Here is a 12,648-nt window from a genome sequence, read left to right on the forward strand (position 1 = left end):
TAGAAGTTGTGCATGAATAAGCCTTCTTGCCATCTGCCTGTGACAATATAAAGTTTAGTTCCCATACTGCTGGATTCTGGTGTGAAAGCAGAACGAGCCTAAAGTATTTTGCTGCCTGAGGTGAAGCACAAGATTAAGGCGGGGTAATATACAATACTGTCCAAAACCAGTTTGAAGTCCATTATCATGATAACGGTTTTCTAATTTTTGACCTGGGAATTTATTGTGAATCATTATGTATGTGTGTGTATGCTATGCAAAAATCACAATATGGGGAAAACCATGAAGCCAGTCAGTGCCTCTACATAGCTCCATCCTAATTTCAGACATTGTGATATATTGGTATATTGTGATGTTTAGCTAGTGATATATTGTTGAAAACCAGCTATCGCCCAGTGATACAAGATGGCACCAACTTCCCCCATTCCTGGCAATTTAACCTAAGAATTTAATCTTACATAAAACCTGGTCATTGGCAGTGTCTTCCACTGCACCTGGAGAGCAGGAGATTAGCTTATGGAACACAAGCTATGACACACACAGCTCTGTCCTTCAACACCTTGTTGCTGCTCCCTGCCTGTCAGCATCTCTCACCTCTGACTGCCACCTCAATTTGTCTAGTGAAAGGGTCACTCACCCAGTGTATGAGTGAAAGCGCTAAATGTCTTTCTTTTTTAAAATATGCTTTTTATTAGTTTTCTTAACACACACGCACACAAAGTTAAAAAAAATGATAAAATAACAAAAAAATCCATCCTACCATAAATCCACATGTTCTTACAAAAGAACTTATGCCACCATGTTCTTAATTCCCAGTTCCTTATCTTCCCCAATAGACTTCCGTCTTCCTCAAAGCAGGTCTTTCTTATTTGTTTAATAAACTGCTTCTTTAATCATTTTGCCATTTTTTCTGTTATCTGAATACTATACTTATAATCCATATTGTGGTTTGTGAAAATTAATCAGAGCATGTCCAGGTTTTAACTTGAGGGCACTGTTGTTGGTTTTTTTAAAATATTCTTTCTAAATTTCCCACTCCTTTTTGAACTTTGGGTTTGGCTGTCTCCTAACTGTTTCCATCATTTTTGCCAGTTCGAGATATTCAAATAATTTATCCTGCCATTCCTCTTTTGTTGGTACTAATTCTCCTTTCCAATTCCTGGCAATTAATATTCTTGCTGCTATTGTAGCATATAAGAATATTCTCTTTTTTAACATTTGGAATATCTGAAGCTAAAATGCCTAAGAGGAAGGCTTCTGGTTTCTTTATGAAAGTTTGCTTAAACATTTTTTTTCAATTCCTCATATATAATATTCCAAAAAAATCTTAATTTTTTTGCAACCCCACCACATATGAAACAGTGTCCCTTCTGCCTGTTTACACCTCCAGCACATATTAGATCTTGTTTTATACATTTTGGATAGTTTTCTGGGAGTTATATACCACCTGTAAAACATTTTCAAAAGATTTTCCTTAAATGTATAACAGGCTGTAAATCTCCATTCTTTATTCCATAATCTTTCCCATACCCATAGTTGGGAACCATGTTGACACTTTACTTACGTCATGCGCATGCTTTGAGAAAGAATCGGCACTGGCCATCATGGCTGCTGTTCGTTCTTCCAGTTCTCCCAACTTCTGTCCTCTTTCATCTAGTGCTATTCTGGCTCGTGCCAATTCACAAACTATTCCTGATGCTGCTCCTTTGACCCCTTCAATACCACCAGGACCTGGAATATGCTGGGCAAGACTCCTTGATGCCTTTCCGGCAGCTGATTCTCCAACTGAATATGAAAAAAGAAAATCAACCAGATTCTATTCAGGATCCTTCCATACAAAAAACGGTTACTAGCTAGCTGAACTCAATACTAAAAGTGGAAATGTCATAAGCTTTGGATAAAACTAAAAGAAAATAAAGTGTTGTGCATCTTATGATTGATTACACAACATATTTAACATAAAAACCAAACTATTCTGATACAATCAATTATTTTTCTTTTCTTGTTTGCAATGAACTGAGAATCTGTATGGAAATTAGGCTATAAATAGCTGGGTAGGTGAGTGCCAGCTTAGCTTACTATTGGTTTCATGAACACAATGCCAGAAATTGATGTGTAGAGATGTCATCGCATCATTTTGCCTTGTGATTCACTGCATTTGTTGTTTTACATCTCTTTATGTTGATGTATTAAGTTGTTTTAAAAAAATCTTTTCCATTAAAGATTGATAAATTATAAAATATTCTTTTCAGACACAACGTCTGCTGTTCTTTGATGGCCTATAAAGTGGTGGGTCTCTCAGCATTGCATCATGTGATGCTACATTCAAAATTAACTCCAAAGGTAGGATAGTTCTCTTGCACCAAGGATGGAAAACTTTTGGGCCTCCAGATGTTGTAGGACTGCAGATCCTAACAGCTCCAACTGGAATGATGCCTTTTCATCTTGAACTGCTGTTTCAGTGTTGACATCAGCCTTTTCGTTCTTGCCAAGTACTTGTGGATTAGATATTAGACCAGGACTAAGGGACCAGCTATTTGTGCATTTTGTAATTTTATAACTATGTAACTTCGCTACTTAGTTGATTTTTTTTTTACACTGTTATTTTATTGTTGGTTTTTATTGATTTTAGTCTAGCCTAGATTTATTGTAACCATCAGGAATAATATTTCTACTGTGCCAGCAAAACTCCAGTAATCGCAAGTCAGTATCCAACCCATTATTCATTTTATCTGCCATTTTAATATTGTAATCTGCCTTGTGTATCGTGACTACAATCTATACCATTGAGCATAAATTAATAAATAATTCTGTATAGGACTGGGAAAAAGTTTTATCTTTAATATTCTACTCTAATTCAGAAAACTGATAGTACTCAGATAATGGGCATATTAATGGGAAGGTATGTGCAATGCTACACAAGTAGTTAATACGAGGGAATAGATTGCACTAATCTTAGTTTCTAGTTAATATTTTTGTGTTTCATTTTACAACTTGGGTCTGCATTCAATAAATATATTCTACTCATTTGCTATTCTTTTATTTTAAAAAATGTAATGAACTTACAGAGTTCCTCTCTGTCAAGTGATTGTGCACCACCTCCAAATAGGCCTTTGAAGAACCCTTTGTTTGGTGCTTCTGGTGTTTCTACTGGTGTGAAGAGTTCACCCAACATTTCCTTCAAAGAAAAATCATTTTCAGTCATATCTGAAATTTTATTTGGATTTCATAACAAAGGACAAAAGTACTATTAATGCACTCTCATTGTATTCTCACTTGACTTCAGAATTCAAAGTGCCCATACAGTTCCCCCTGTAGATTTTATCATTTTGCTTCAAACAATTTAGCATGCATTAGATTAACTGAAAAGTTGTTAAGTCGCAACGATATCTTTACCTAACCTTTACTCAAATGGAAATTCAAGTTGCAGTTAAACTCTGCACTTGCCTCACTTTCTTCAACGTTAAATGTTCTTCATTTACTACAATACACTGCCTTCAAATAAATACTTTACATTTGGTCTTACTGAATGTATTAAACTAAAGATTAAGCTGACAACAGACACACAGAAACATACTGACAATTTTCTGCACTGACGTAAAGTGGGTTGTATCCTGACCTGCTGTTCCTCCTTCCATTTGTGGAAGTGAGACAGATCCAGCAGGGCTCCCTTTTAGGCTCCACAGTCACCTCCCATGCTGTTTCTAGCACAGTTAGAAAAAGCATGGGAAAATTCAAACCGTAGAGGGAATGGCTCCGCCCCCCTTTTTTTTAACGGAACACGTACAAACTAACTAACTATTAAAGCTACTGACAGAGACAAGGAACAAGAAAGCAAGCTACAAGCCTGGATGAAACAGAGAAGATGGAGTCAAGATGCAAAACGAAACTGTTCTGCAAACAAGGGGGGGGGGGTCCTGAAAATGGCCTTGGAGCTGTGATTTTGCCTGCTACCATTTGAGGGCACTAGATACCTATATTGAAGACATCTCTTCAGTATGAATTTGATCAGGTGCAACCTCTACAGCCCAACTAAATGTATATGGGTTGTGAGAACAGAGGTTTTCTTAAAAAAATAATAATCTGATTCAATTCTAATTCCCTGCCCCCAGGTCTCTTTTCCATGCTGGAGAAACCCATCTGGACTTGTTTCATCTCTCCTTCCAAAACAACAGCTATAAATTAAAAGACAAAAGTAGTCTATTCTTCAAATAATGCTTTTACATTAAAAAATAATTACGCAAGAATCTTTTATACTTTACCTGCAGATTTTCACATGTTTCTTGACTATAGGTGATTCTCTGGATTTCTGTAGGTGAGACAAGGTACAAAGCTTGCCCATTGTTGGTGAAGCAAAATGTTCTGGCTATCCGCATGTTGGTAAGCGGTAAGTAATATACATCCAACAGCGGCCTTAAACTTGGCAAACTTAAGAAAACAGAAAGGAAAAAATGTTAAAAGTGGGATATGAGCACTTTATCTACTTTTCTAAAGCCTGATACACTGCATAAAATGCCTTTAAAAAAACCCCTAAAAGCTTACATTTTTCAGAACTATGTAGGCTTATGCAGTTTCCTAGCCCACCCACCCCAAGTCCTCCACAACTGAAAGAGTAAAAATATAAATGTAGGCAAACTATTTTTCATAAGGATATATATATATAATTTAATTGGTGCATTGTACGCCTCCAAAAATGGTCGCCAGTTTGATTCTCTGGGATTTTATTCTGTGTTTTTAAATAGGGCATGAAGAATCATTGTGAAAAAGATGTTGATATTACATCTTATACACAATAGAAACATTCAAACAAAGAATCTAACTATTAAATGTACACTTAAAGCTCTGTGAGATGCAAAGAGTTGCTATATTTACTTTGGGCAGGGGTACCAACTTGAATAAAATATTGGGGGGGGGCAAGTAAGGCCCGCCCCCCATAATTGATCACATGATGCAATGCACACACACCATTTCAATGGCAATGCCCATTAACTTTGTTAGGGTCTGGCCTCCTCAAATATTTTATTGAGGGACCAAAAGGACTTTTGCCCCAAGGAGTTGGCTCCTATGTGAGTTGCATCTAGGAGAAATGTGTGACTGGAAGTTGCATCTAGGAGAAGTGTGTGACTGGAAGACAGTTCATGCAACCAAACTCTCTCCTGAAAACGCTCTCTAGAGGTTTGGGAACTGCCTGAACAATGCAGGACTGTTGTATGGGGCTACAGTGTGAAGAGGGAATTTCCCCTTCTGATCTTACGTGATTTTCCTCTCATACTGCAACCATGTACAACACTGCTTCCACTGTTCAAGGGGCTTTGGGGGAGAATAGGATAAGAGAGAATTTGGCTGCATCATGAGCTGCCTTCCAGCCACATAATTGTTAGATACATTCCCCACTTTCTTTTGAACAGTAGCCCTCTACCCTCACACCATGGTCTCATAAGTTACTTTGGAGCCTCCTCAGTTTCAAAAGAAGTTTGTTATGTAGCATGGGGGATGTTTTTGAGCAATGCAATTGCAAAGCCCCACTGGGCACACAGAACTAGCTGTAAAGTTTCTCAGATCCTGGACAGTACAGAAAATCCAAGTAGTGCTTCTAATTTAGGACACATTTCCTTCAGCAACTCCAAGGTTGGAACACCAACCACAGACCTCACTAAACTTAGATGCTTTTAAAAGATGTATCACAGGGAAAAAAGAACAGAGTCTCTTCTTATAGATAATGACTAGAACCACTGCTAAGTCCTGCCTGGAAATAAAAAACACTTCAAAAGGTAAACTACAATACTGAAAAAATATAGCAGCTGGCCAAATTATGTCTACTGAATTATTAAACTTCACTGCACTTTTTCAGATATAGTATACAAAGGGTATTGTGAAACATATTGTGTTAGTCGTTCTTCGCGATCATGAAACAGAGGAGTTGGTGATCTTCAGGGTATGAGCTTGAACCTATTTTATAGGTCACAAGCACCAACTCTTCTTTGAACAGGACTGCTGGGGACAAAAGATTGGCAGAAACTAAGGACAACTTCATAGGTGGCTGGAAAAGGCATTTGTCAAATAAATATGATCTAAGATATTCATGAGTACCATTTATGTTTGAATAATTTTGATATTTTGGATGTGTAAGCTGATAAAAAGCAACTTAACAAATTTATCATCTTGGTACAAGTTGTATCAGAATATTAAAACACAATACAGATGACATTCAACATATGCTGGGGTTATGTTACAGGGATAGTGCATAAAGCCACTATAGGAAAATATAGAATTATAGAATTGTAAAGATAAAAGGCACCCTGAGGGTCATCTAGTCCAACTCCCTGCAGTGCAAGAATCTCAACTAGATCATACATGACAGATGACCATCCAACCTCTGCTTAAAACCCTCCAAGGAAGGAGAGTCCACCACCTCTCATGGGAGTCTGTCCCCTCAATACCTTCATCCAAGTCATTATAAAGATGTATAAAGATGTTAGAACCCCGCAGCACTCCACATCCACATGTCCCTTTTTTCTAGGATGATGAGAAACCGTTAGTGAGCACTCTTTGGGTTTGGTCAGTGAACCAGTTACAAATCCACCTAACAGTCATCTAGTCCAGTCTACATTTTACCAGTTTCTCAGCAAGAATATTACAGGGACTTTGTCAAAAGCCTTACTGAAATCAAGATACACTACATTCACAGCATTCTCCTGATTCACAAAGCTTGTAACTATCAAAAAGAAAGAAATGAGATTCATCAGACATGACTTGTTTTTGAGTAACCCATGGTGGGTCGTAGTAATCACAGTGTCCTTTTATAAATGCTCACAAACTGACTGTTTAATTCTGTTCTAGGACCTTTCCTGGTATTGATGTCAAGCTGACCTATTGGTAGTTATCTGGAACTTTTTTTCGTGTTTTGAAGCTGAGGACATCTGCCCACCTCTAGTCTTTTGGGACCTTACTTGTTGTCCAAGAATTGTCAAAGATTATAAGCAGAGGCTCTGAGTTTACTCCTGAAATTTTCTTTAGTATCCTTGAGTACAGCTCATCAGGCCCTGGAAATCTGAATTCATTTAAAGTAGCTAGGTGTTCCCTTACCACCTCTTCCCATCTTTGGCTGCAGCTCCTTCCTTGCATCATTTATTCTGTCATCATCAGGTTGGGCACTGCTTTTATTTTGGGTGCAGAGACAAAGCAGGCACTGAGCACTTCTCTGTCACCCAATAGCATTTCTCTGTCTACTCCAATCAGAGGATCTTGCTTCTTCTTTCTCTTGTTTTGAACATAGCCAAAGAAAACCTTTTTTACTGTTGTTAATTTATCTTGCAAGCTTGAGCTCATTCTGAGCTTTGGCCTGCCTGACCTCCCTGCAACTCGTGTATACTCTTCCTTAGTGATTTCTCCTTTCTTCCATTTATTATACATTCCCTTATACATTCCCTTCTTACATCTCAGCTAATCTGTAAGTTCATTATGAAGCCACAGTCGTTTATTTAGGTGCCTCTCACTTTTCTTACTTGTTGGAACTGTCTGTGCCTTCAATATTTCACATTTAAGAAACTCCCATCCATCTTGGACACCCTTCTCTTAAGAGTATTTCTGACCATGAGACCTCACATAGTAGTTCCTCAAGGTTTTTGAAATCAGCCTATTTAAAGTCCAGAGCGCATGTCCCATTACACTCAGCTTTCCTGTAGCTAGGTATCATATAACCCAAAAGGACATGATTAATTTCTCCCAAGGTTCCCTATACTTTCACTTTGTCCATCAGTTCCTCTATGTTGGTGAGGACCAGGTCCAAGAGAGATGACCCTCTTGTTGCTTCTTCCACCTTATTGGAAATGAAATAGTGAGGCAATTGAGGAATTACATTCTTGGAAGAGTTTGAGCTCCAACAGATATCAGGGTAGTTGAAGTCTCCCATGACTACTATACCTTTCCTTTTTGAATGTTTAGTAAGGTCACTTTTACAATTTTTACCCATATTCTCTCAATCTGCCTTCTATGTTCCAAGTCATGGATCTCTTCACAAGTGTACATTTTCTTAACATATAATGCTACTCCTCTTCCCTTCCCGTTGTATCTATTTGTTTGGAGCAGATTGTACTCCTAAATTTCTATATTCCAGTCATGAGTCTCATCCCACCAGATTTCAGGAATGCCTATTAGGTCATATTTGCCATCCTGCATTAAGTGCTCAAGTTCTAATTGCTTGTTTCCCATATTCTGTGCATGAAGAATATAGAGAGTCAACTGTGTAGAGACAACTGAAACTATGGGTTATTCTTCTGCACACTGCTGCCTCTGTCCTCTTCCATAGAGAGTCACCTGCCACGACTACAAATCTCTTCCTTTTCTGGGGAGTGACAGGAATCATTCTGTACACTGTACCTTCCACTACCATCTTGGTGTGTTTGAGGTTTGCAACCACCGCACTTGCTCCTCTGGCTGAGAATTGGTGTTCGAGATGAGGGCATGGAACCAGTTTTGTAGTTCCAGAGACACAGTATGGCTCCTGAAAGTCCTGCTTTTTTGTGCCCCATTCCTCCAGGGGTTCACCTCCTCCACTGGGCAATCTTCCTCCTCCCTAGAGGCACCCTGCCTGCATCTCTGTTCCAGCACAGTCCACTCAAAGCTTCTGATCCCAGGTTAGTTAGTTAATGCAGGTAAGTAAGTTTAAGTAATTCAAAAATGCCATTGCAAAGAAGTCAAACTCTTGCAACTAATGGTACATGCCCCACAAATCCATAGAGGGAAGATGATGACATAGAAATCCAACTCCATATGAAATCTTTCCCTCCTACTATTAGATTGCACTTTTCCTCTGTTCACACTGTCTCTGTGTGTTTTAAATTCAAATTTAGTCATGTCTAGCTGGAAAGCAGACAATTTTGAGAGATGGATCTGTAAAATTTAGCCTCTACTTTTAATGGCAGTAGCAGCTGCCACCCAAAGATATGCTCAGCATATGTGGGCACAGTTCCCTTGCATGACAACTGTTTCCTTTCTCCCGGTCCTATCAGCTGACAAATGAAACAACAATCTCTCGATCACAGCAAGCTCGTCTGATACTGGTTTTCTTCAGATATCATACTAAATCTTGGTCAAAAAAGTTTAACCAAAGTTAACACAATGTTTAAATTGACAAACTAGTTTACATCTGGCTGGTAAGTAAGAATAAGATACTGTTTGAAATAGGTAATAAAACATGGGGTCAGATCCAAAGGTTATGTAAGCCCAAGACCACTTGTAGAATTGATCATTCACCCGTCCTTCCCATTATTTCCAGGATTCACTCCAGAACAGTATGGGCCGAATCATGGGAGGCTGTCACAGAATGGGGAACCACCCAAAATCAGGTTGAGGAAACGTACATTAGGGGAGCTCCACAGCTAGCATTCAATCTGTTGCAGCAAGAGTCTTCTGCCTAATTTGGGGTGGCATTCCCACTGCAGCCTTCCATGATACACCCTGCAGTTGAGATTCCACCTTTACTGTCTGGAGCAGCCTTTCAGGGGTGCAGGGGACTGCAGAGGAGTGGAAAGATCAGTTGTGTAAGCATTCCACTGAGCAGCCTCTTTGCTTACGATGGCTTGGTACAATGATTCAACTGACAAAATTTGCAGCTGAGGCACTGCACCAGATCATCAAGAGAATAACAAGCAGTAATGGCATTTTTGGAACCGCAGAGTATTGTTTGGATTCTAAACTATGGTTAACACAAGCCACGATTTTAATGATATTTAAGCAGAGCCCTATTAAGTCATAATTCCAAACAAAATGATTTTAAATAGCTGTGAACTGCATTCTTAATGTTAATTAGTCAAGCCAAAAGAAGAAAAATGCATGTAGCAAAGGGATGGCAAAAGTTATCTTTTGCTTCAAAGTCATTCAAAAACTGCATTAAATCACATAAATAGGTAAACAAGTGGCTAGTTTATCAGCAGTCCTGCATACAGGTTACATATGAAGTATGCATGTTATGACTGCATGTTCTCCCCATCACTTGTACAGCTTCAGTGTGAACTGAAGAATCCTTTGTTCTAGGCTCTGTTGCAGATAAAATATGCAGCATCTGTTTGACAGATTTTAAAATAAATTAATAATAATAGAATAAGTCTATTATTTTAATACTGTAAATATATTACAGCTGCAACAATATTTACCCATCAAATCCTTCATTTTCCCTGTGTAGTTGCAGTCTTATTCACCTATATAACATTTGTTTTCTTAAAGTCTTTGTACATTTTATGTATTTTCAGCGAACACATCTATACTGATTATATTGCCTCCTTTTAGTATTGAATATCTTACCTAAAAGTCATTATATGTCCATTGGCACAGAAACAAGCAAGGCAGATACTGTTACTCAGTGCCACTATATCTCCACGAAGGACAAATGAAGTCTCTGTTATATTTTGCTTATAAGTACAGTTCTGTGAAGGCAGTGAAATAACTTTTGCTTGCTTTTCAGAACATATCACTGCATATTGGTTTTCACTGATTTCCTGAGAGGAGGATGGAGACACTGAGACAGGCCGGCGTTTCTTCACCTTATCCTTTTCGTCCTTGTCTTCAGGAACATTGGGTTCTCTCCAGGGTTCATATGCTGGTGGAACTAATGATCCTGTAGTGTCCAGAAAAGCCATTCTCAGTATTGCCCCTTTAAGCCTTAGTATGGTTCCTAAGATACAGAAACAGAGAAAGTTGCTAAAATAGCTGTACAATTTTTGACTAATAAAAAAATGTTCAGCCTAATACACTGAAATGCATTCCTAATTTATAAAGCACTCTTAAACTATTGCCTCCATAATACCATGACATGTAGAATGTGCTTAGGGGTCACTCCTAAACAAGGGTCCTTTCTGAAACGAATTCTTCAAGAAATACATATAAGAACATAACTTGTTCTTTTAATGAAGGATCATACTGAAGAACCCATATGAAAGTACAGTGGTGCCTCGCAAGACGAAAAGAATCCGTTCTGCGAGTCTCTTCGTCTAGTGGTTTTTTCGTCTTGCGAAGCGGCTTAGCGGCTTAGCGGCTATTAGCGGCTTAGAAAAAGGGGGGGGGGGAAAGCGAAAAAAAAATCGCAAGACTCGCAAGACGTTTTCGTCTTGCAAAGCAAGCCCATAGGGAAATTTGTCTTGCGAAGCGCCTCAAAAACGGAAAACCCTTTCGTCTAGCGGGTTTTTCGTCTTGCGAGGCATTCGTCTTGCGGGGCACCACTGTACATTTATATGTACTTATATTTGGAAGCTCATTTTTTAATGAAATACTGCCTTGGATTTGTTCTGTAAAAAAAAAGGGTTCCTGTTTGCAGAAGATACTGAGATCCAGCAGAGGGTCTATGCTGGAGGAAGGAATTCCCCCAGTTCCTTCTTCCTCTAGCCTCCCCATGTTGCTGCTTATCCCATAGGCATCTGGCTGGTCACTGTGAGCGTAAGATGCTGGGCCTTTAATCTGATCCACTAGGGCTCTTTCTTTTATTCTTATGTACTCATGTCAGTTGCTGAAACTACTGTAACAGATTTTCAGAGATCATAGGGGGGATGATGGAGAGAGGAAAGTAGCTAAAATGGTCTCCCCCTACCCCCCACATATAGTATAACTCTATGAATCACATGTCTGGATCAAACTACTTCGTTTATACATCTTTTCTCTTTCTTTAACCCTGTGTTGAAATAAGATAATGCTGGCAACATGATGGCAGCACACACGCAAAAATTATAGTTCCTGCTTATTTTTTTTTTGGGGGGGGTGGAGAATTTTTAAAAAGCAGGATTTTCTGGCATCCCTCAGAGGTCCTTTCCATCTATAGGAGAAAACAATACAGAAATCTATAGATAAAGAATAATAAAATTCAGAGGAAAGGACTTGCTCACAATTGCCCTCAAATGCTGTTGTACAGGATAGCCAAATCTACAGATTTTCTAATCCTGTGCTTCCAAAGCAAGATGACATGTCCATTTATACAAAGCACAATCTATCTGAGGCATATGGTTAGAAATATTGCAGTTTATGAGTGATATTATTTTCCTTTTACACATATGTGAAGATGAAATTTTACAGATGAAAAGGATTGTGCTGAATTCCTATATACCTGATTATATATAAACTTTAGCACTATAAGAGAAGCCAACAATCACAATTCTCACAAGTAAGTTCATTTTTCTGGCAAAATATGCCAGAAGAAGCCAGCAAATGGCCTTCTTGCTTTTGTGCCGATGACTGTCATAATCACAACACCACGTTAAGAATTAAAAGCACATAGTATTTTGCACATTGTAAACTCTGCCTTGTGAAATACATACCACTGGGAGATACAATTACTGGCTGAAGTAGTCTTTGCTCTCCTCCTGGTGGTAAATTCAATGCAATGACTAAAACTGTACCCAACGTAGTGCCAACCCACAAGCAGGGTGAAGGTGCTGTATCAGCTTTTCGTGTGAAAGTCTCACAGAAATGAAGAGCTGAAATTGCTTCTCGAGATTCCTTGTCAATGCTGGTGACACTAGAACTCCTGGATCTGCTGAAGGAGTTGTCTCTAACATCTGAAATATTTAATATCAATTTAAACACAATGAAAAATAGTCCATCTTCCCTTTAAAGGACAGTTACAAACAGTTTAGCTATAAGGCATCTATAAAAACTCAATTC

The 12,648-nt window shown here is 38.6% G+C and overlaps 1 protein-coding gene and 1 long non-coding RNA gene across 7 annotated transcripts in view; one reads left to right on the forward strand and one right to left on the reverse strand.

Moving 5' to 3' along the window:
- LOC307213149 overlaps positions 1 to 10,593 on the forward strand; it is a 32,464-nt gene extending 21,871 nt beyond the window's left edge. The window contains exons 3-6 of the long non-coding RNA XR_013837415.1: positions 2,633 to 2,703; positions 4,113 to 4,195; positions 8,540 to 8,636; positions 10,463 to 10,593. This is a non-coding gene — a long non-coding RNA (uncharacterized lncRNA). The remainder of the gene's footprint in view (positions 1 to 2,632; positions 2,704 to 4,112; positions 4,196 to 8,539; positions 8,637 to 10,462) is intronic.
- The window catches only part of STXBP5 (syntaxin binding protein 5), a 114,316-nt gene that overhangs the window by 3,624 nt on the left and 98,044 nt on the right, over positions 1 to 12,648 (reverse strand). For all 6 annotated transcript variants that reach the window (XM_079970872.1, XM_079970871.1, XM_079970869.1 and 3 more), the window contains 5 exons: positions 12,303 to 12,542; positions 10,303 to 10,672; positions 4,263 to 4,428; positions 3,067 to 3,178; positions 1,565 to 1,785 (listed from right to left, as the gene is read on the reverse strand). In XM_079970872.1, the coding sequence (XP_079826998.1) occupies positions 1,565 to 1,785; positions 3,067 to 3,178; positions 4,263 to 4,428; positions 10,303 to 10,672; positions 12,303 to 12,542 (1,109 nt within the window). The remainder of the gene's footprint in view (positions 1 to 1,564; positions 1,786 to 3,066; positions 3,179 to 4,262; positions 4,429 to 10,302; positions 10,673 to 12,302; positions 12,543 to 12,648) is intronic.

Source organism: Podarcis cretensis (genome assembly GCF_951804945.1).
Source record: "Podarcis cretensis genome assembly, chromosome: 3".
NCBI lineage: Eukaryota > Metazoa > Chordata > Lepidosauria > Squamata > Lacertidae > Podarcis > Podarcis cretensis.